General features: G+C 37.5%; 1 protein-coding gene across 2 annotated transcripts in view; it reads left to right on the top strand.

Annotated features, from left to right (window-relative positions):
• Positions 1 to 20,484, top strand: part of LOC119424828 (leucine-rich repeat transmembrane neuronal protein 4) — a 118,657-nt gene extending 98,173 nt beyond the window's left edge. For both annotated transcript variants that reach the window (XM_037692329.1, XM_037692331.1), the window contains exon 3: positions 19,357 to 20,484. In XM_037692329.1, the coding sequence (XP_037548257.1) occupies positions 19,357 to 19,674 (318 nt within the window). In that variant the 3' untranslated portion in view covers positions 19,675 to 20,484. The remainder of the gene's footprint in view (positions 1 to 19,356) is intronic.
• The last annotated feature ends 4,921 nt before the right edge of the window (positions 20,485 to 25,405 follow it).

The raw sequence follows: 25,405 nt of genomic DNA, 5'->3' as shown, positions 1-25,405 counted from the left end.
CCTCCACCCTCAGTTTCCCCACTCTGGACCCTTGAGCAAGGCCCTTATATATGCTATCTAATGTGCCTAGGACAGTAGATGGTGGTGGTTAAGGGCCTTGCTCAAGGGTCCAGAGTGGGGAAACTGAGGGTGGAGGCAGGTGCGAGTGTTTCACATTTCCCACTCCCATACCAACAACATCAAAATGTTGATGTTGTCGGTTCGAGCAAACCAGCAATTATTTTTGGTTTTGGTTTACACAGTACATCCCTAGGAACAAGCACAACATGATAAAAACAGGAAGAGAAATAAAGACTAAAATGCACGTTGGAGATGTAGGAGTGTCAACGATACAGAGCTAGACAGTGCATGGAGAAACATCACTGTAGACCTATACTGTTTGTTGGTCTTAAAGTGCCACACCGGGGTATTTTGTTGTAAAAAAAAAATAAAAAAATAAATCTGTCAGTTTTCGACTTGTTTTTGATTTCGTCACTGTGACTGTGTAACCTTGTGTCTGTTCACAAAAAATGTTCTGGAATCCTGAACTGCACAGAACTCTGAAAACGAGTCACTTGAAGTTTTGCAGCAATACGTGCAATTCTAACATGCTATGAATGTGAGATTTATGAAGATTTAAAAATGAAAAAAAAAAACTGCTCTGTATTTTTGTGTGAATGCTAATTCAGCAGTGTAATTTGTAAATTCTTATAGAAAGTGTTTGCAAAAAACGCTCTGAATTTCCTGAAACTTATACTTCTTTGAGTTTGATGCTGCACAAACTTACATTTGAGACATCAATATGGTCAGAACTAATCCAAGTTAGGGTTGTTCAAAGAGTTATCTGCAATAAATAAGTATATCATATGCATTACCTCTTTACGGAACCATAATTAAAAATAATCTAAACTATTCATTTTAATGTCAATATTTATTATTTTTATAACCCCCACCCTCACCCTCCAGCCCCCTGAATAGATACAAATAAATAAATCAAATTGATAGTGTTGCTCCAACACAATAGCTATCTGAAAAAGCTGAACAATTAAATATTTATCTGGGATTTGGGGATACAAGCATTTTTTGTTGTTATTTGGCAAACACAGCTTTTATCATTTTTATTTCTTCTTACAGCAACATGTTCTGCTTCATGCGTCACTTTACAAGTCAAACTAAGTGAATAAAATAAAAAGGGACTTAATGTTTTTGTCAATAATAAAATATCAAAATAGCATCTCCTTTATAGCTCATGAGTCTCTGCAAAGTTCTGTCAACTAAAGTTCTGGTTATAATAGAAAGCTGAGTAATAATACAAAAATAATTATAATAATACATTTTGGTTTTGACCCTCATTAAATAAAAGAGCAAACCAGAGGAAAAATAAATCACTGTCATGTCTTATTTATTTATTATTTTTCATGTGCATTGAGACAGATGTGTCTGTTCTCACTTGCACAGGGTGATGAAAAGCACCAAAGTTCAAATTCCTGTGCAGACATCTGTAATTACAACACCCAGCCACTACAGCAGCTACAAGAACACAGACTCACAAAAAATCTAAGGATTGCAGCATAAGACAGAGAAACAGGCTGTACTTGGTTAAGTTGGAGAAAATGACTGAAGACCATTTAAAAAATGTAACATTTATTGGCAAATGAACATTATAAAACACAAAAAAGTGGGTAAAGATAATGAATGGATGGATGAATGTAGGTATGGATGGATGGATCTGGATGGATGGTATGAAGTCATCCTAAAAAAGCTCATAGCCAGATGTCTTCGTCATAATTTACTCATGTCTGAGATTTGATCTAAATTTGTAATTATGAGGCTAGCCTTTGATTTGCAATTAGGATAGATGTGTTTCACTGATTTCAATTTAAGTTGCTGTGAAAAGGTGACATTTACCATGTTCATGTTAGTCAAAGGTCTCGCTCTATGACTTGTCCTAACGCAACCTAGTGGGTGAAAAAATGAACTAATTGTAAATATGTCAAACAAAAAGTAGTAATCCATCAATGAAACGGCAAATTATCACATTTTGCATTTAATCAAAATAACCAGCATTAGAATATGTAGGTAAATAATGTAAGTAGTGTATTGCACATAAATGGGTTCTTATACCTTCACTTCACTTTCACAAAAAATAAGAGTTGCAGAAAGCCAAGCTAAAAAAAAAAAAAAAAAAAAAAAACACAGATATAATCAACACTGAACTTAAAACCAGACCTCCCACTTTTTAGCTCTTGCAACCCGATGAGTTCAGAGGTTTTCTTCCTGCTACGTGTCAGTGTGTGAGTTGGCACTGATCACCTTATGAGTGAGCAAAGTGATTAATGTGCATGATTATTTTTGATTTATTAGTTCAATGCTTTGCAGGTCTAATGCATTGAGCTTGTGGGCCGGGGTTGGCTAATGAGCCTCCGAGTAATGATTATAGCAATAAATAAAAGTATACAAACACAGACAGACAGACATTTGCATCTAGACTTACAGCAGATGCATTTGTCCTTAAAGTAAGTAAAAGAAACAAGCATCAAATACGCAAAGTGATCAAACACCTTATTTTCCGTAAATTTACACTACTGGACGACTACATCCCAATCCCATTTGCACAGCTTCTTATTAAAATTCAGATGAGATATGTAGTAGCTTTAAAGAAACTGTCAGGTCAGAGTTTCTCAGCAGAAGGGTTCTCTCTTGAGGGATTTGCTCTGCTGTGAGTGTATGCAAAACCGTCCCCCCCAAGGGATCGACTGGAACGACCTGGATTTTCTTGCGATAACTTGAGTCCTGTGGCTAATTACCTTTTGAGATGAAAACATACGCCTCCTCATTAATTTAACACTGCATAATCTATTATAATTACTGCCAAATAAGTCATTGTTATCACTTCAATTTTGTTTGTAGCTTTGATTCCAACAAGTTTTATCCTGTTTTTACTGCACGGTTGAGGAAATTAACTTTCAGTTGTTTATGCAGCAACGTACTATGGTTTAATCATCCTTTGAACTAGAAAGTATTATATCTTACCATTCTTCTGATATAGTTTTTTTTTTTTTTTTTTTATTATTGCGCTGATACATTTTTGCCTCATGCTTTTTTGCGGGAAGCTGTTTCTAGCCGACACAGCATGTGTCTTCTAGCATGTATACTGCAAAATATGTCTCAATGAACAACATGCATCGTTTTCCTTGTGCGTTTTCATTACATATGTACATTTATATACATGCATTTTTTTTCTACAATCACATTGATGAAAAAAAAATGTGTGTATATATATATATATATATATATATATATACTGTATATACACACTTGGAAAAAAAATCAGGTGTTTGAGAAATAACCTTAACGGATAAAGTCAACATCACTGTCATTTAAATTTGCATTGACCCTGCTATCGATTGGCAACATGCTTACAGGTTGTACCCGTTTGTTTTTATCATCTGCATTTATGTATTTTAGATTTCTAAGCACATAATCTGCACTCGCTGTATGAATAGTGCTAAACAAATACATCTGACATTACCTCACTTCCTGTCATGTCACTGTTAGAATAGAATGCAGCCATCTGCACAGACCACAAACATAATAAAGCCAGTCTGAGAAATAGATGGTAGATAACAGTTAGGATTATTATCTACTAATCTGTTCAAAGTGTAATGATAGATTCACATGTAAAGTGCACATTGCACAATCACATATTAATAATTTATTTAAACTTATTTTGTTTAGAAAATCACTTTCAAACTAATGACTCTGTCAATTTTCTACTATGTGTTTTAGGTAAAAAAAAAAATAGCAGTTTAATATTTACAGTTCAGACATGTGTACATATGCATCGCAACAATTATATGTGAAGGGGACGTGTCCCCTCCACAATAAAAACACAATATTCATTCGGACCCCCCACCCCCACCACCACCACACATATTTAACATAAAATGATAGTTCAACCAGCACTATTTGTATTTCTTCATTCCTTCATTCCTTCATATTGCTTCTTTCAGTTAGCATGTAGCAAAGCTCGAGCCAGTATTGTCCAGACCCGACCTCGAAAAACTAGTCCATGCCTTAATCATGACCCGATTGGACTACTGTAATGCACTCTATGCTGGTGTCAACCAGGCCTCCATCTCACGTCTCCAGCTTGTCCAGGATGCTACTGCTCGTCTCATAACCGGAACTCATAGGTTTGAGTATATTACACCAGTTCTGTCCTCTCTTCACTGGCTCCCTGTCCATACTAGAATATAATTCTTCTGTTGAATTATAAGTGCCTAAATGGCCTTGCACCCTCTTACCTCTGAGCTATTGAATCATATGTTCCCTGTCGGACCCTGAGATCATCCGATCAGCTGCTTTTGGCTGTTCCAAAAACAAGACTGAAGTTCAGAGGTGACCTGGCATTTTCAGTCATGGCCCCCAAACTATGGACAGTCTGCCCCCCAACATTAGACAGGCCACCACCCTTCTTGTGCTCAAACCTCTGCTAAAAGCACATTTGTTTTATGTGGCATTTCACACAGTGTGAGTTGATATAGTATTTTTTGTTCTGTGTTCCTATGTTTGTAGTGCTTTCAATTATTATTTTTTCAGTATTATTATTAGTGCATGTTATCTTTTCCATTAATTTTACTCTCATTGATGTTATTGTTAAGCACTTTGGTAACAGCTTCTGTTTTAAATGTGCTATATGAATAAAGTTGACTTGACTTAACTCTTCATGAGCAAATACATTCCTCTTGATTCATAAAAGAATACTCAAACCACTAAAAATCCACTCTGGGTTTTTCCTGGTTACCTACAACGACTTCACACCTCATGCAGTGTTTCCCCTCGGTCATCTGCCTTGGCAGGGCGCTCATGTGGGGTGGAGGGGGAGAAGCCTCTGTTTTCTGCGCTAGCTTAGCACCACGTTAGTGCTGACAGTTGTTGATTTGGGGGTGGGACTTTAGGATGTGTGAGAGAAGTGGAGCACTATGTCTGCAGATTCTTAGCTAATGTGTCTGTATTGCGCACCACTAGCTTAGCGCTACGTTAGTTCCGGAATTCTTCTATGGGGTGGGGTGATGCTTGAGAGAAGCGGAGCGTGCTTTATTCACACGAGGAGAGCTGTTGGTCAGACTACTTCTTGTGCCGTGCTCTCTAGGATAGTCACTGAATCAAGCGCTTACTTATGTATGTGAAACTGGATGCCAAACAACCCGTTAAAATACACCAGAATGCAAGAAATGGCATCTACTCCCCTTTCCCCACACACATACCATTGTGTCCCTCCCACATTACAAATGCGTCTGATGCCAATGCATATATGCATTCTTCTTTGCGTAATTATATTTAGACCTCCATGGTTTAAAATTTCCATTTGTGCTGTGATTTTTATTTTTGGTATTATTATGCTGTTATTTCATTTTCTCAGTCGGTTCCCTGGTTCGCCACAGTTTCTTTTGCTTTTTGATGTCCTATGACACCTGGGCCTAATCTGCTAATGGGCCTACCTGACCTGTCTCTGTTTATGGAGAAGGAGCTCTTTGCCAAGCAAGTATAAAAACTGACTAGCCTAAACACATTTAATTTGGAAAGTGTTGATTAGAAAGATGAAACTCTGTTGGACTGTTTAAAAAAAAAATTAAAAAAAAAGGTAAATATGTTTAAAAAAAAATGTCTTCAATCTCAAGCTCCTAGGCCGAGAAGGAAATAAGGCTTAGGAATATAAAAAGACCCTGAAACGAGAAAAAAAAAAAAAAAAAACGTATCAAAAACATGTTGAATGTTGCTTAGAGAATCTTATGTTTGCTTGTTTGTTTGTATCAGAGTAGATCCTGTTTTGTTAAAAGGCCATATGTGTTCAAACACTTTTGCTGCTGGGTGTTGTGAGAATGAATTCAAAGTTGATTGGGAAGGTCTGCATATCTACACTGGCTGCACGCAAGTCCCTTCGACATATCTTATTAGTCAGGTCTTTAAAAGCCTCGGCATGCCTTCCTAGGCGCTCTCCTCCCCAATATCCCTGATTAAAGTGCGACTGATGCTCCCAGTGCAGAGCCAAGTTGGCCACACAGCGTTTATGTTGGGTCCTGCTCATTACTCAGACTTCCTGCCTCTGCGACTTGAAGCGAAACTTAACGCAAAGCATCTCCAACGGAGGGCTCTTTGAATTTAAAATTCTTAATGGGACAGCAGAAACGAAACAACAAATTGTGGTCAGCACCTCTCTTTGCCGTTTTAATATGCATTTGGAGTCTCATCAATGTGTGTAGGCTATTTACAGTATAAATGGAGCTGGAAGCAATTGAGGGTTGTTTGTTAGGCCATGAAATAACATTGGCGTGCCCCGACTTTGATCATTTGCATGTATATAGATAATAAATTCCCACAGATGGGTTTAGCTGCATACAGATCCTGCTGTAAGGTTACACTATTGCATCACCTAGATTTAATGCTAGCCTCTCTGTTATGGGTCATATATTTTTATTAAAGTTTCCCCAGTATTGGAAACTTACTCAGTTAATTAGGCAATAACATAAAATATATAATCATTAAAATTATCAATAGTCATTATGATGTTTAATTTCTTGACTGGTAGGGTCAGATCATGGTTTGTTTAATGGAGCTGTCTGCATACTCAGTGGTAATTTATAACTGAAAAAAAAAAAGAAACCTTGCTGACTGTGCATGAGCCAGGAAGGCAAAAATCTTGGTTACTGAACGCTATGCAACTGCCATCATACATTACTTTGACGAAATGCTGTGCAAGAAATTTTGCCAACACATTTATTTACCAATAAACAAGCAAATGACCTGTAACTCACACTCTTATTTGCTTTTGGGATTTTTTTTTTTTTTTTTTCATTGCCAGTTCAAGCTTTATTTGTCTTAATTTGGAGTGATGGAGAGAGAAAGCCCAGCTCAAACATTGGCTTTAGAATAAATTAAGCTAAGCACAGTAACCCAAACTGGTTAGGGTTACTGTTTTCCAGTGACCCAAATGTTATATTCCAAAACAGGAATCAAAATCAAAGATTTGTTTCCAGACGTGGCGGACAAAGGACAGTGAAGCAGGGGAGTTGCTGTTGTTTGCAGTATTGTTTTGCATTATTAATGTTGAGCGTATATCTTAGATCTTTTAACGTACTTTCTGGTGTTTGTTTATTGTATATCTTAGTGTATATATTAGATCCTTATATACTGTTTCTTTTTACACTTTATACTGTTGCTATTGTTGGGTGTAAGTGGGAGCCTGTGTACAAAATGTCATCCCATCTCATGTACCACATGTGGTGAGAATGGCCATAAACCTACTTAAACTTGAACTTGAACTTAACTAGAGTTAAACCACATAACTCCTTCTTTTCCTTGACATTCTCATGTGAGTTGCCTAAGAGTGATCAACTAGTAAATGAGGATAAAAAAAGGAAACGTGAGTGTAGTTTAACAAACAAACAAACAAAAAACATGGAAAATGGTGATCAAAAAATAAAACAAAAACATGTATACATAGACTTAATAAACAAATAGTTTAGCGTCACACTGTTTATGTCACTGTGCTGAATTGATAACATTTAGTAACAAAGATTTATTTCCATATTTGATAGAAATATTAATGTAATTTATTTTGTATTCTTTGAAAAAAAATACATAGAAAACAACAGTTTGTTTAATGCTATTGAAGAAGAATGATGATGATGAGATGAATGAATGATAAGACGTGGATGCCATTTTTGTTTTAATCTGTTATACAAGCAAATTGTGTTCATTGTATATATATATGTATATATATATATATATATATATATATATATATATTCCCTGTGTGTGGATGTGGAACATCATTGTGTACAACTAGCTCTTTTTTTTTTCATTTACATTGTTCCAGTGACATTCAGCACCCACCTTCATTAGTTGTAATTGGGTGTGTAGTGTTGTGTGCATGTGTGTGTGTGTGTGTGTGTGAAAGCAAATTGAGCCGAGAAACATGTTGAGCACTAAGTAACATTCCATGGCCCATTTGCTGTGGAAGCTCCTTTACTGTACGTTCCATAGAACGGGAGGCGGTTGCGATGAGCCGACAGTGGGCACTCATTGGTGCATGAAGGGGTCCTCAATCCTCCGTCTCCTTTCCTGTCTTTCTACAACATTTTCCCTTTCTTTTTTTTTTTCCCCCCCTCTTGCTTACCAAGCAAATTTCTCCATTCGTTGGCAAGTTCGTCTGTCAGTGTGTGGTTTGTGAGACCTGTAATTAAGAGTCACAGCACATAAAATGACCTTCAGTCATTAAGTAATTAGTGGGGGGCTAAAAGCTTGTTTATAGAATCAATTAGTTTGAAATGTGAACAGGTGGGCTTAGTTTATCACAGTTCTAAGAGGAAATGTCAAAGATTTACACTCTGCCATGACTGACCCTTCATACCACACATGTGGGAGGTCTTTTGAATCCCAGGCAGTGGGGAGGCAGAGGGTCTGACAGCAGCTAAGCAGCTTTGGTAATGTGATAAATTCTTCTGGAAGTAACAAAGTCCATGCTCAATAATCCAGGTATACAATCCAACATTTTTCAGTTTCAGTTTCGGAACAAACTTTGTCTTTTCTGGACATTGTTGTTTTCAACCAGTTTGACAAGACTGTCAACAAGGAAGAGGGCCGGCAGTGGATGAGGGGGCGTACCAAAGAGACCATCTTACCACAAGCAGAACTGGTTTGTTCCAAATTGGAGTAAGCTGTTGGAGGAAGAATCAGTTTTGGTGTGTGTTTCCTAGACTGATGAAGCCTTCCGGACCGAAGGCGAAACGTTTCAGCACAAAAAAAGTAACTGTCCAAATGATCTGACTGAAAAATGTTGGACTATTCTGGAAGTGCATGGAAAGCACAGCCAAGACTTGGTTAAAGGAAATGTTCCATCCATCCATCCATCCATCCATCCATCCATCCATCCATCTATCCTTACATACTGCTTTTTGTTGTCATTACAGTGTGAGCTTTGAGTAAAAGGGGTTATATGGAAAATCCAGAATTTACTAGCTTTTATGTTTATTTGTTTACAATAATAATGTGTAATAGAATAATGTAATATACAGTATGCAATAATGTAATTCATTCAATTTAATACATTTTATCGGGTGTCTTGATTGTCACCACAACATATTAATCTGATATCCCTATGTAGAAAAAAGCTAATTAAGATTTGTGTATTCATTTTAAATAAAAAAATTCAACTGATATGTATACAGAGATATGTAATAAACGAACATTACACCAAACAGAGGTTTGCGAAACTGGTACAGATTAGACCATCTGGGGAAAAAACAAACAAAACAAATAAATAAAATAAACAACAACAAAAACATGAAAATTCTGATATTGATTTTCATACAAAAAGAAAAAAAAACCATACAATTTATGCTTGTTTAAAAAAAACACTTTTTTTGTCATTTGATTTTTTCAAATATAAATACACAGTAGAGCAAATTTAGGTCCTATTTGTGTCATTATTGTTTTGTTGTTGTTTATTTATTGCACACATGCATTTACACATCCAAGCGGGTTGTCTGAAAACAAGCCGACGGTGTTTATCTTCACACCTCCTCAGACACACTGCTCTGGTAAAAAGCAGACTGGTGGGCTTCGTGTCATTGATGCCCGCCTAGCAACATCTGAGCAGAGCTGACAACCCCCGCATGCTGCAGCGGCAGACATCTGAAAGACGACGTTCACCCACGCAGCCATGCAGAGTCATTCACACACGAGCACACACAAAATCCACATGCACGCTTGATCTTGCTGAAAGATTTACACATCGCAGAGGCTGCGTGATTATGGTATACTGAGTTGAAAAAACAGTGGGGGGATCGTATTAATTTGCATGTTCATAATTGAAAACTGTCAAACTGTTCAAAACATAATTCTAACTTAGACCTGAGAAAACCCGTTAAAAGTATAAAATGCAGTGAAACGCTGCTGTGTAGTTGAGTGTTGTGTACTGACATGCTTCAAGAACAATGGAGCATTCCTAAAGGGGGAAAAAAATGAGGGAATTTTTTTAATTTATCTATTACGTTCTTTTTTTTTTTTTTATCATTTATATTTAAAATCATGCTTTTAATAAGACACTCCTTCTATGCTGCTTTAACCATACATGGAAGCTTTTGAAGCCTTCTATCTTTCCATCCATCTGTTATCTTCCGCTTGTTCTGAAGTCAGGTCGCAGGATCAGGAGCTTGAACAGGGAGGTCCAGACATCTCTCTCCACAGCCACCTCTTCCGGCTCTTCTTGGAGGACCCCAATGTGATCCCAGGTCAACCCAGAAACATAGTCTCTCCAGCGTGTCCTGGTCTTCCCTGGGGTCTCCTCCCAGTTGGACATGCCTGAACCACCTCAACTGGCTCCTCTCCATGTGAAGCGGTTCTAGTCCGAGTATCTCCAGGATAATTAACTTCTCACCCTATCTCTGAGGGAGAGTCCGGTCACCAGATACCTTGTGGAGGAAACTCATTCCAACCGCCTGATTCTGCAATCTAATTCTTTCGGTCACTACCCAGAGTTTGTGGCCATAGGTGAGGGCAGGAACAGCAGCTTCAGATGTGATCAGCCCATTAAATGGTCCGTTATTAGTTGTTATCATCCCAATAGTTAGCGTTCAGATTGTCCCGCCTACCTCCTAGTAGGTTTAAAGGAATGTTATTATCGTTATTATCAATGATAATATGCAGGGTCACGTGCGAGTAAATCAGGAAGTGGTTTTTTTTTTTTTTTTGCTTTTCAGCTTGTAACCCTTTTCCTAAACCTAACCTTATACCTGACCCAGAGGACCAACCTAAACTTGACCCCCTTACCCTTGTGCCTAAACCTAACCCAAACTCTAAACCCAACCCGAGACCCTTTAATTTGAACTTAACCATGTGAGCCTATTTTCAGTGCTAACAATGCTAACAACGTACCTTTAAACCCACTGGGAGGTACAGGAGGGGCAGTCTGACCACTACATATGGGGATGATAACAACTAATAACAGCCATTTAATGGCTGAAACCATTTGAAGCGGGTGGTAGGAACATAGACAGTCCACTAAACAGAGCGCTTTGCCTTATAACTCAGTTCCCTTTTCACCACAACGAACTGGAACGTAGTCCGCAATATTGCACATGCTGCACCGATCCGTCTGTCAATCGCATGCTCCATTCTTCCCTCACTCATGAACTAAACCTTGAGATACTTGACTTGAGGCAGAACCTCACCCTTGACCCAAAGAGAGCAATCCACTCTTTTCCGACTGCCTAGTGAGATTAATTATTTTTGACACAAATATCATGAGGCCTCCCTATAGGATCACATGTTGACAACAAACTCAAATACATTCACATGCTGCAAATGCTGAAATAATAAATCACTATTACCACCATTAAGGCCATTTCTGCTGCCAAAACTCTGATTCAAAACAAATTGCTGACTAATTGGGTTTCAATTAAATAGATTCAAATGTGGGTAGAGCAGCAAAATATGTTAACGTGCCCACTCATTATTTCCTGCTCCATTATATTAACAACTTCCAGTCCTTGCTTCTGCCGACTTATTCAGTTTGCTGCTATGAGAAATACCTTTTTGGTTCTCAGCTGCAGCAAATAATGTATAATACAACATAGAAAGGTAGAATAATGTCATGCAAATACTTTTAATAGAAACAGCAAAAGCAAACATCAAATATGGATTACTGTTCACATAAATATTAATGACCCAAAGAGAATTATAGGGATATATTTCAAGACTTTAAAAACGGTAACAATGGAACAGGAAAAACATGAAAAAAAAAAAAGAGTAAGTCACAATAATGTGTTTATACTCCGTTTCTGTAATTCCCCACAGTGATTTCGGTGTATGTTTTATACATAAATGATAAGACTAACAGTTAAAAAATATATGTACAGTGGAAGAACTGTCACTTCTTTAAATTATATATTAACAATTTCAAACACGCTTCAAGGATCATAAGGATTAGGACGTAAAAAGCATTTTATTTTAAGCAGACAAAGAAGCAGTTTAGTGGGTGTACTTTGCAACATCTCTTTATGTTGTGATGCCTCTACATGCCGCGATGCAGTGACTAGTGGATCTAAGCGTTTGGCAGGAAAGCTGCAGACTTTTCAACTGTTATGCTGCTAAGGCCAGGGGAGGCATTAGCATTGTGGGCCCGTGGCACCGCTGCTTCCACTGTAGCTGCTCATAAAAACACGAAGGCAAAAGAAACAAAACTTCTGAAGGGCACTGGAACGCAGTAAAATTTTAAGTTATGGGATTTGGGGCTTTTAAGAGTCACTGATGACTTCCAACAAATTAGCGCTGCTGTGAAAACGGCGGCCTATTCACATAAGGAAGTGTTTTACCGTTGTCTGATTATGTTTTTTATAATCCCTGGTTATAGAAGATGCGGAGGTTGTTTATTTTTTTTTGGGAGGACGAGAAAAATATTACATTGTTTCACAAGCACTTCCAAAAATGACACGAAACAGAGTGTTATGCAGTTTATAAAACATGCATAGCCATCAACACAACAACTCTGCAAGAAGGTGCATTAAGCTGACTATTATCACGTCTTTTCAGCAGATTGTGCAAAATTAAGGATCTTTTAAGTGTTCTGGTTCAGCCGGAGGCATGGTGCATTGCTTGCTGAAACACTTGTGGATAATGTTGACATGGATTCAAACAAGAAAAAATTAGCATGAGGGAGATATATATATATATATATATATATATATATATATATATATATATATTATTATGATCATTATTTTTTTTTATACACATATTTTCTGACAGTCAAGGCCATGGTATACAACACACAGTGAAGCACCTGAACTTATTAAACTCACACTTGTTCAACATGAAAATGTCTGCAAGTGTTTTAGTGTTGATTCCTAAAGTGGTACTGGAGGTTTTGAAGGTTCAGATCACATTGCAACAGTTTTTAATATTGTCACGTCAGACTTTTAAATTTTTTTTTTTGACAGTGAACTTTAATGTGATGGCAGCTATAACAGATTCTAAATGTGACCAGAGATGGAACAAAATGCACTGAAGCCTTTCATCCTTCTTTAATGCCATTGTCTCAGGAGAGTCGTCCTCTGTTTTTATATCTACAATACATATTTCATAAATGTTGGGACAATGCTTAGGGAAGTTCAGTGTTTAGCTGGTTTTTTTTGTTTGTTTGTTTGTTTGTTTGTTGGCTACCTGTCTGTTCATCTATCCATCCACCTTATCCTGTGCAAGGTCACGGGCGGCTGGAGTATGTTCTAACTGCCACAGGGCAAGAAGCAAGGTACACACTAAACAGGTCACCATTCCATCACTGGTCTGTCAGACAGAGGGAAACAAAGACCACCTGGAAAAGAGGGAGACTCCCAAACCCAAAAGAAACATGCAAATTGTATTTTGCTGATGACTTCTCGAAGAAAGACATGAAAATGGCTGCTAAGCATCATCACACTGTTGACATCATTCTCGAGTGCTTATGAGCACATTTCAGTGGCCTTGTGTGGAAGTCAAATTTGATTTAAAGTAAAATAAAACAAGATGGTTTGATTGGAAATGCAGTTTTCTGCATCCACCGATGTACACAACATTTTAAATATGTTTATATGCATCCTGGCAAATGGGCTGCATAAGACACTATAGTAGATGAACTGTTTATACAGACACCTGTAGCTGCTTTTCCAACCTGCAGAAAATTAAAATGAAATGAAATGCATGTGGGTCAATGACACACAAGATGTTGATATTTGCATGTCATGCATGCTGCTGAAATGATACCAAATCAGCAAAACATTGTTTTTCATCTGCTTCCTTTAGGATTGCAACAACCAATCATCAGCTTCTATATCATGCTATCCATTCTGTTTTGTCACACCTACTCTGCAAATCCTGGGACTCAAGCAGAAATAATGTTTAAAAAAAAAGCCTCATGCAGCAAATACTGCCCTGATATTTACAAGACTTAGTTACACTAAAACAAGTTCATTCCACAAAGAATTGCCAGGTGACTGAACGAAGTATAGCCATTTCATATTTTTTGCTTGTAAATTAACTTTTAAACTATCAAACAAACATTTCCATCAAAATCTGATGCTTCCAGTACAGGAAACCCATTGTGTGTGTGTGTATGTGTGTGTGTGTGTGTGTTTGCAGGCGAGTGTTTCTGCACAAATGGATACCTAAGAGCCTGGCAAGATTGATTCTGTTATGATTATGATCTTATGTATCTTGTGTTATGCAGCTGCATAGTCACAGGAATATTTGTTGGAAAAACTGCACACATGCACATTTTAAAAACACACATGAACCAATGATCATACAGGGAAAGAAAGACCAGGCGACCATTGCCAGGCCAAAACATATTTTGTATTTCTACTGTTTAAGTAATATCATTATATCTGAGATATCTGTGATTTATTTTCCATATTTTTAATTAATCTAAAATTAGCAATAATTGATTATGAGTAAATCATCTATTAGGACCAACAAAAACATGTTACCATTAATTGGAAATTACACTCTACACTTTATCCAGAGAGCAATATAACCACTTACCAATAGTTTTTGCATTTGCTTATTTATTTAATTTATTTATTTTACAGATTGGACTAATCATTGTAACATTAATTTAATCAGTGATTTACCTTAATCAATGGTTTACAGTAGTCCTTCTTTTATTGCAGGAGATCCATACCCTAAAGACATGCGATAAGTGAAAAACATGAAGTAGGAATAGTAGTACAAGTAGTAAGTAGTAGTTTATTTTAGTATTTATATATTAAGGCATTTTAAATCATTCCCACCCTCGAGATATTCTAAGCAATGTTTCTAAACTCTAAACGCTCTAAAAGAGCATATAATGTCATGATTTCAGCTCCCTGCCTCCTCTGCTCTTTGCCCCCTGCAATTGTTCTTGGCCACGCCCACTTATCCGCACTTCACAGAGAACAGCTGATCAGCTGCAGCAGGAAGCTTGCAGTGTGGGCTGCACAGAGGTGCAAGAGGTGCTAAAAATTTTAAAATACTTGATTTTAAATAAAAATCCCATGCTGATCGTAAGGCTCTTCCATCAGTCATGTGTCATGTCCAACCTTATTTTGATAAACTGCAATAGAGCGAATCCGCAATAAACAAACCAGGAAGTAGCAAGGGACTACTGTGGCTCTTTGTTTTTCTTGTTAATTTTAAGAAAGTGGAGCTAAGAGATTATTGATGTACAGATTAAATCAATCAATCAATCAATTCATTCATTCAACCTTTATTTAGACAGGTTAGTCTCATTGAGTCATGAGGACTGATTTACAAGAGAGACCTATTTAAGACAGACAACAATAAACTACAGTGAGTACAGTGCATACTCATAAAAGCATTGATCAATCAATCAGTCATTCCAGCCATCAGTGTTGGAAATACCTTCCCAAAGTACCAATATTAAAAACATTTGGGAAGCCAAAAGAAAGGCATGTTTTCTAGCCTGACCAGATGTTGTTCATTTGCATATTTGACTGTCAACAGACCACAGGGTGTGAAGAATTACTAATGCCCTAATGCTGAGAGGCAAAGTGTCTGACAGCATTCTCAATGAGGAAACGACACCCTGCAATGATGGAATATGAAAGAAAAAGCACCTTTTGTTCTCAGACGCTGACGTGAGAAGCATTTTGGTTACAATTTGGAGAGCAAACACAAATCTGGGTTAGATGAAATATTAATACAATGCTGATTATATAATAATAATATTATTATTATTAGCAAAAAGAAAAAAAAAAAGATGTTAATGGTAAAAATATGCTGTGTGCTATCTTCAACATTGTCTTGGTGCTTAATTGTCTATTAACCCTCATTTTTTCTATAGGATATTTGCAGATATTCACTTACAAATATGTAATGTGCAAAAGACCAGATTTATATTTGTATAATTTGACAGAAACCACTGAAATGATTGGGAGTTAATATGGGTTCATTAACTGATTGGTCGTGGTCAGGGAGTGTGGAGCAGAGCAGAGGTGTGTGATGAAAAAGGAGTGGAGGTGTGGCAGCAGCAGGAGCAGTGACGGGGAAATGCTTAAAAACTAAAAGAGAAGCGAGAGGAGTAATCCACTGAGTGCCCATAATGTAATGAGTCAGAGTTGCTTAATGGAGTCCATTTTAGGAGAAATGAGGTAGAGAATGTAAACAGAGGTAGTGGAGATGTTGTGGAATAAAAAAGCTGAACCGAATACAGTAGACCCTCGCTTATCGTGGGGGATCCATACCCTGAAGCCCCACAATAAGTGAGAAAACGCAAAGTAGGAATAGTAGTGCAAGTAGTATATATATATATATATATATATATATATATATATATATATATATATTCTAAAATGAGCCACAAAATAGAGTTACACTCAGGTCCAAAACTTCTGACCCGACCCAGCCCACAGGCGTCATCTCCGAACCCCACCCAATCCGACAAATTAACGAGAATTACGGATCTGAACCCGAAAAAACCCAGACATTTTTAATTAAGCTTTTACTGCTTATACCTCTGACTATTATTAATGGTCAGTGGACGCGTGCGGCTGAGTAAAGGGACAGAAGATCGGAGCTGAGGAGCAGTCATAGCGCATTAACAGCTTCCCCTGCTTCTGCCTGCATTGGACCCTGCTCTGTCATGTTGGGTATTTTGTGATCTCACCTGTTTGGATCATTGGCTGCGCGCGTCTGGTGAATGAACATCCATTTGGGCTGATGGATTGCTGGCAGTAGTCCATCTGAAGCTTAACTGAACTTTTTACCTCTTTCGAGGCTGGTCAGCACACTGTGAAATGGCCACTGCGGCAGGTAAACTTGGGCAAGCCATGTTTGCATATAATTGGATTGTCGGCCGTGCACTCCCCTGACGCAGTAAAACGCCCAACACCAACCTGGCCCACACATTAAATTTTAATAATACATATTTTGGTCCAGCCCATTCCAAATTTGGTTCAGGCAGGGCCGGGCTCCGGGTTTGGGTTAGAAAATGCAGCTCTACCGTGAGGGACTACTGCATATGTTTTGTGGAAACTAGCATTTCACCTATAACATCATTAAACAAAAACATTGATTTTATACAATACCTGAACACAGTTATCTGCTTTGGCTGCTGTTTCTGTCATATCCAAAGTAAATGTCCTGGTAGTTTCTTCAGGATAGTTGTATCAGAGCCAGTGGGTACAGGATCATTAATGTTTTCCTTCTGCATCTCATTATTACATTGGCGTTCGGTTGTATCTCACGTACCATACAACGTTTTCAAGTAGTTTCAACTTTCCTTTGGATGACTTTTAGATTTTTAGTTTGCTTTTTTTTTTTTTTTTACATGAAGATCAGCTTTTTCTTTAAATAAAAATGCTGTCATCAGAAACATGTACACAATTAGTTTGTTTTATGTGCCACTTGTTTATTAAATGTATCAGCATCCGAAATTGGAGCTTTCAACAATCTTGTCAAAAGACACAACTAAAAAGTGTAATCAGCTATTTTGACAACACAAAAATTAAATATGTTTCATCTTCATGATATGGGAGTGACAGAAGAAAACTTAGATGTATAATTATCCTCATCTCAGTGGAATGTTACATTGAAAGTTTGTTCTATTGGGAGTTTGGTAGAATAAAAGCAAAAGTTTGATTGAAGTTATTTTGTATAAAGGATTGTCTCAGTAAATGTCATTTTCATCCAGAACAGTGTTGTTTGTTCTAGATGCCAAACTTAGATCTGTGGATGTAGTTAAAATAAGAAAGTTACAACAAGGATGGCGCATTTGTGACACATGCTCTGTTTCAGCACTGCCTCAAGAGTCAGTGGTTGTATTATTCATTGGTTTTGGTGTCATATCTATTGCTCCTGCTGTTGTGCGCTTCGTGTTGCCTGCGTGTACAGATCGGATGATTTGTCTCTCTGCCAGCCTGCAGTATTTATTCCAGGTCAGCTGCCATCTCACCCTGCTGTTTTTCACGGCCTGTTAGAGATCTTTTAATTGGCAAATAAGTGTGTGATTTAAAGTTGGGGAGACAGAGTGTCGCAAAAGACGCATCTGCTTGTTTAGGACTGCGAATGAGTCTTTAGAGGGAACACAAGTCCAAACACATGTCCAGATGTGACGAGGGCTTCTGGATGTGAGACAAGATGCATGGCTCTGGAGACGATGCAAGGTTCTGTCTTCCAGTTCTTACACCGAAGTTTGAGCTTAAAAGCTTGTGTGTTATGTGTAATGTAGTTTGTGTGTTACTCATGAACTTACACACGCAAAAGAAAGTGACAATGAGCATTACGGAACGAGGCATGGGCAATAAGAGTTTTCACTAAATACGTTTCACACATTGGTAAAGCCAGCTGAAATAAATGATTATGTTAGGGTTTGTGCACCAACAGTCGTTGGATGATTGGAGGCTCATGTGGAAACCATGTGAGGACAATCGTAGTGACCTGCCAAACTCATTTTAGGTTGAAGTCACTGAGCTTAAATGAACCGTTGTGAATTAAATTAACATTGAAGCAGAAGTGAAGTATCATCTGTGGTAGTAAAATGGAATGGGAAAAAAAAAAAACTGCTAAAATAACTGCATATACATGTTTAAACATTTTTATTTTATTTTATTTATTTTTTATATTCATTTTACATATTTAATTTTTATTGTTTTTGCTAACTAACCAAAAATAATTGGATTGTGCACAACATGATGACTTATCTTCACTGCTTTTAAGCATGTAATTATTATCCTTATTGGTATCATCATTGACGTCGTCGTCGTCATCATTATAATCATCATCATCATAATTAACATTATGAATATTATTATTGCCATCATCATTAATATTATTATTATTATCATTGCTATTAATATACATATATATATATATATATATATATATATATATATATATATATATATATATAATTATTTATTTATTTTCTTTTTTTACATACACAAGATCTTTATTTTTGTGTGTGTGTGGAAAGAAATGAAAGAGTATGAGGTGATGTTGTATTGAGGCTTGTGAGCACTCATACAACAAACCTAACATCCCTAAGGCCAAGCTCTTCCATTTTCACATGTTGGTGCCTCCGTTTTATGAGCCTACACATAAACATTGAGCATGTGTACTCAAAATGTCGAGTCTTCTGAACTTTAATTCTGGGAGTTGTGATCTGACCACATTTCTGACAATGAGACCGATTTTCTGGCTATAAAAATGTCTAATCTATTTTCCTCCTTTTTCTTTCTTTTCCCCTCATCTTCTTCCTCTGTTCATATGGCCTATTCTCCATCTTTATTCTCTCCATCTCCATTTCCTTATGCTCCTCTATCCTGTTCCTTCTATCAGGTCCCCCACCAGATGGGTGCTCTGACCTTCTACCGCTATGAACAGCCTATTGTGGACTACTGCCAGGCCCACCAACCCCTGCGGCTCAACATGGGCTACGAAGGCCCACCTCAGGGCCTGGAGGGACTCGAGGACCTGGGGCCGTGTGATAGGGGCACAATACAGACAGTGGCCCTGCCTGCTGTGCCCTCTGCTGCCAGCATAGGTGTCCCAGGGACCCGCTCCCCTCCACCCTCCATCATACCACAAACTGAAGTTCCCAGCAGTGGTCCTTTTCCTCCCGCTGAGCGCACCGGCACGCTCAAATATGGACGCTAGTGAACCTGGTTGCTGAAAGTGAGCCAAGCGTCTGTGATTCACTTTTACTTTTAAATGAAGGTGCAAGTGAGGTGGTTATTTAGCAGGGCCTTGTTTTTAGTTCATGATCTAAAAGACTACATGTTCAAACTATGCCCGAGGGAACACAGTCTCACTAGCATACACAGTAGTATGACTGTACACTGATCATCCTTTCAAAGCATTTGAAAGCAAAACACCTTAAATGACCTCGCTACGGACTCATAAGTGGTATTTTTTTTCCAGCATGTACCTGCTCACAGAAGCGTCAGTCAATTTTGTTGTGGCAAGAGTGTAAGGAAAAGTGCAATAAACACAATGTGTCGATTATCAGAGGGAGGAGAAGTGGCTAAAGATCTAAGAGATAGAGTTGATGTTCAATAGGCTTCGCACTACCATTATTTAAATTGTACTTCAAAAGCTGTTGACAAAGGGGAGACCTGTATCATTATTTCACAAACGACCACATACATATTTAGTTTTGTTGCTTTTTTTAATGTTTTACTGCTGAATTCAATTTATGTGCATGTTAAGCCAAAGAGTTTACTAATACCTTTCTTTAATGAACATGCATACAATATCAGTTGTACAACAAAACAGCCTTTGTCCATTTGTGATTGTCACCAAAGCCTCCACTGTTTTCAAAGAGCTGGCCACATCTCTACAAATGAGTTTAACATAGGTCAGGTAGTTAATCTGACATTTTAAAATTATATCATAATCATCCAACATGACCCAGTCCTCCCAACATCAGGTTAATTGTTATTCATGTACAACAGTAGCAAAAACTATATGTTAAAAAAAACAACAAAAAAAAACTTTAAGATCCCTTTGCACAGTAGAAAAAAAATCAAATTACTGTATATGATGATATCCCAGCTAAATGACGCAGTACGTCTTCAGAAAGGCAGTGGTGCGCAACCGTTGTGAAAATAACTTCAGCTGAGTGAAAAGGTGTAAATATTATCGGTAAGGTCAACTTTATTGAAAGTGAAACCACTCTCACTGCCCCAAACCGTCACCTGAAACATGGTCAAATCAATGTTTAACTTTATCAGACTGGACTATGAAGAGCACCATGTTGCTTCTGTTTGCTACAAAGAACTTCGCTGCCTATCGAGGGCATGTTGAACCAGCACGTTGACTTCTCTTTGACCTGCTCATGAACCCGTGGACTGTACTGGGAATATTGCCAGACGTGTTCTTTTTCTTTCATTCTTTTATTTTTCTCTGAAAGTGTGCGCAGTGCACTGGAGTTTGATGCACTCAGAAACCCAGAGGTCACCGTGTGAAGCATGGCTAGTCACTGACTCCCAAAGCCGTCGAGGACTTCACATACGGCGATGATGCCCCGTCAGATATCATCTCCAGCTAAGTCTGGAGACATGTGGACGCGATACTTGGTACTCCTACGAAGCAACGGACTGATTTACAGCCTAAACTGCAAGAGATCAAAGGTTGAAGCATCCTCAAGATGAGAAGAGATATAAGGATTTTTTTGTCTCTTTTTGGTTTGAAAGTAAGTTTTAAAGGTGTTCAAAGATGATGTCAAGAAATTCTATATGACTACGTAAAGAACAAAATCAAATAGAACTTAAATATACTGTAAATAATAAGTCTTTAAGGAAGAAAAATATGAGCTTCTTCTAAACGCAAACAGTTTGTAAAGAGAAGAGGAGCCTTATTCACGTTCCAGTGGGAATATATTACCATGACGACTCGGTGAGGGGGTTCCTACTGTACTGCTTTCATTGTTTCAATAATGACTATTTTTCTATCTGCTCCCTTCATGATTCTATCATTAATCGGAAATAACGCTACTGAATTTATTTCTTAAATACGGTCATTTTACTTTTAAAAAAAAAGAGAGAAAGATTGGAAGCCTTGTTACTGTGATGTTCTCAGAATGCCAAAACTCACAAATCCACGTATTTGTTTTTTCCTTCCATTTTTGTTTTAACGCATTTGAGCGTTTAGCTTTCAGGTGGTGGTCGCATGATGTTTTATTTGTATTGCAATCCACTTTTTTCAGTTTAAGGGTTTCCAACCTGCCATTTAAGAAATTCCTTGATGATAAAAAAGCGTGTGCCATTATTTTGTTGAATGTTTTACTGATTAAAATAAAAAAAATAAAAAAATAGACCCCAAACAACAAAATGACACAACTGTTCTCACGGCATTACAACTAAGAAGGGTGTCCGCTCCCTCTCATGTACAGAACATTGCAGAAAAGCAGTTGATTCGCTCACTACGGTTGCTTAATTGTGCTGGTAGAGTTTTATTTTATTTTGTAATAGCAGCTGTGCCAATGTTTTTTTTAATGGGAGCTCTCTCAGTTCTACCCATGTATTGTCTTGCCTTGCTCTGTATCACTCCTAATACTCCTGAATCTCATGTCTGCTGCTTGGTGACTCAGGTGAACCTGTTTAACGTCGTTCTATTTCTGTCCGCATGTTTATATATCGGGAAACTTTGTCCAGTTTGGGGACACTGAGGTAGAGGCGAACAACGAAGGAGATGTTTCCTGGCAGGAATGGCCAAGAACCAGCAGTGCACACCGTGAACATCACCAGTGTTTTTTTTTAAGTATCACAGTTGCTGACCCATTCCTGCTCTTATCTGGTCAGAATTACAATTCCCTTGAATAGAGCGTCCCTTCTTACAGATGCTCATTGAAGCCAACGTCCACCTGCTTTGCTATTATTTTAGATTTCAGAGGTATCCATATGTTTAAATCCATAAGTGTTTTTCCCCTTCATGATAGACTAAATCATTTTACACGTTTACAATTAAATCAGTTTTGATTATTCACAGCCACCTTCCCGATAAAACCGGATAAGTTTACGAGAATGTTTCAAACCCCGCTGCCAGTAATTATCCGGTCTTTTGTCCGATTCTTTTGCCATCAGAGAGCTGAAAGCACAAGCGCTGCATGCTAATGATGCATGTTTAAGCTGTACTCCCAAGAGCAGCTACGTGAGCCTCTCGGTGCCAGTGGGTTTTATTTTCCATTTTGCTTGTTTGTAAATGGTTTCACAAACCGCAAGCTCCCCAACTCCATCCTCGTCTGAGTTAAGGCTCAACATATAACTAAATTAATTATTTCTGTTGTTGCCTTTTGTTTTTAAATATATATTTTGTTCTAGATTTGAGTGACGTGAACAAAGGTCCTGAGAATAGCTTTTATTTAATTCCATTGTTTATGTTGTAAAGAAACATACAACACAGAGATAAAAAAAAAAAAATGATAGATGAAAATTTAGACAATAGAAATGTTTTGCAGGAAGGACATGCAAAGACATCTGGGTTAATCAGACGTTTTATTTTTATTTACAGTGAAAACTTGGATCTGTTTTCTGAATGACCTATTTATTTCCACTTTAAGGAAAAAAGCTCTGACAGTAAAGATGAGTCTCATAAGGCGCACAGCTTAAACAAAATGTACACCATCATGTATGTATTATGCATGCTCTCATCTAAAGATACATAAATAATAATTGACACTATCACCAAGAGTCCACTTTAACCCGTCAGTCCTTACTGTAAAAACAATCAAGCATAAAAGGCATAAATACCCAAGAATAGAGGAAACACATAATAATAATAAAAGAAGACATGACACATGATAATAAAATACAGGACAGTTTGACACGTTCATCCATTTCATTCCACTCAAGGCCATCTGTGATGGTTCGCTAGTCTCTAATCTATTACCTAATAAATAGATTTTTTTTTTTTTTAAATAGAGTCAGACGTGGATTTGCTGATTTTTCTTCTCAGCCGTACATCTGTGTCCTACCAGCAGGCATTTCTGGAGTGTGTTTTTACAGTACGCTGTTGCGTTAACAGCCTACATGCACATGGAGAAGAGGAGAACAAATGTTCCTCATATGCCCATTTCCAGTTTAAATTTCTGTTATTGTTTGAGTGTAGTTGGACTGAGAAAGACAATTATTTGACTTTGCAATGCTAAATAGAAACCAGAAGCATTGATTGAGCTACCCTGCATGTACAGTACATGGCCTATGTGTGTGTTTCCACCGTCCAACTGCACTTACTCCTCTACCTCCTCTGAACGAACATCACCGTTACTGATGTTCAGGCCAGTCCATTCCCCATTGATTGTTATTGTTCCACGCTGTTTCACATTAGCAGAAAGTCTTTAACCTTCGACCCGCATTGTCCCAACTTTGTTTTTCTGCCATTGCTCATGTCAGAGGTGGCATGGAAAAGAAAGGCATGATCATTAACCTCTGTTGGGGGGAAACACACTTTTTATTTTGCCTGACAAAGCCCTAATTGGATTTAATGTACTCTCTGAAGAAAAAGAGTTTTTATTTAAATGGGCTGCATTCATGTCCAACAGCTGACTACAGAGAGAGCAAACAGAAGGAGCCTGACGGAGAGCAATATAAGAATTAAGAATTGTTCCCTTGCAGGCTCAAATTATTTGCCTTTTTTTTACGTTTTCTGATATTTATTCTATTTCTGTTGGCACTCAAATGTTTTCCATACATGCCATGAGGTTCATAAAGACTCCTTTTCATCCATTTTCTGCAGAAAACATAGTTTTTTTCTTATTTTTTTAATGTAAGTTGTAAATATGTGCTGCGATTGTTGGTTTTTTTTGTTTTCTTTCTTTCTTCTTTTTATTGTATTCAGACAAAGCATTTTTTTGTGGAGACCTGATCAAAGCGCAAAAATATGGCTCTTCTATGAGTATATTATTGTCAGAAAATGTTTTGTAAAAATTTTGATGATGATATCAAAAATAAAACTATAAAGGTGGGGATTGTTGTGGTTTTCTTTATCGTATTTATCTGTGCACGTCGGCTTGTTTACGATCAAGAGGGACAATTGACTGGCTGTAGAAAACTCTGGCCAACAACGATTCAGCACTGAGCTCTATTAAAGTTTCCGTTCATGTAGCTTCATAAAAATACAGTAAATACAACTGAAACCTTTGGGATTGGACGGTGTTTATACAAGTTCATTTTTTCTTCCTTTGTCTAGCTGAGATTGTCTGGAACCTCAAAAATTGATGCATTGATTGTGTTACTCTGCCAGCATTTTTTTTGTATCCTCAATTCCCTTCAGTAATTTAGGATTTTCTTAGCAACTGACTCATAATTGTGGTGAGATGGTACTTTTTTGTTAGTTTTTTTTTTTTTTTCAGTCAATGTACAATGTCAGATAAAAGGATGTATTTTCTGGTGTTGAATACTAAATGTGCAACAGTATGCTATTAAAAAAAAAAAGGGCAGCAGGTTTTAGGAGGCAGTTGTTGCTTTTACTGGCATTCAGCTTGAGGAGGTATTGAAATTAAACTGCAACTGTTTTAACTTTAACTTGTTTTTTAAACACTGCATAAAATTAGTTTGGATGACAATCAGGACGATGCTTTTTGGAAAAAAGAATGTAGAAGCAAATGCACTAGGTTTCGAATTGCTGCAAAGTCTTGCACAGAAAAATAAAAATAAAACCAGCATGGCCCCGATCCCTCCAAGATGACTCAGCTCTGCAGTATAACATTAGTTTGCAAACATCTACGAGGATTTATGGGCAGAACTCAAGCACTCACAATGAAACCAACTGTACGACAAATAAGGCAACCATGCATCACACTTACTTTTCCAAGGTAGTACAACTTTTACTAATGTTTTTGAAAATGGTTAGTCTTTCAAAGGATTCATGATAAAATAAACTGCCCCCC

The sequence above is a fragment of the Nematolebias whitei genome, chromosome 18, assembly GCF_014905685.2.
Source record: "Nematolebias whitei isolate Nwh7 chromosome 18, NemWhi1, whole genome shotgun sequence".
Taxonomy (NCBI): domain Eukaryota; kingdom Metazoa; phylum Chordata; class Actinopteri; order Cyprinodontiformes; family Rivulidae; genus Nematolebias; species Nematolebias whitei.
Note: the sequence above shows the minus strand (reverse complement) of the source record. Positions and strands in the feature narration are given on the sequence as shown.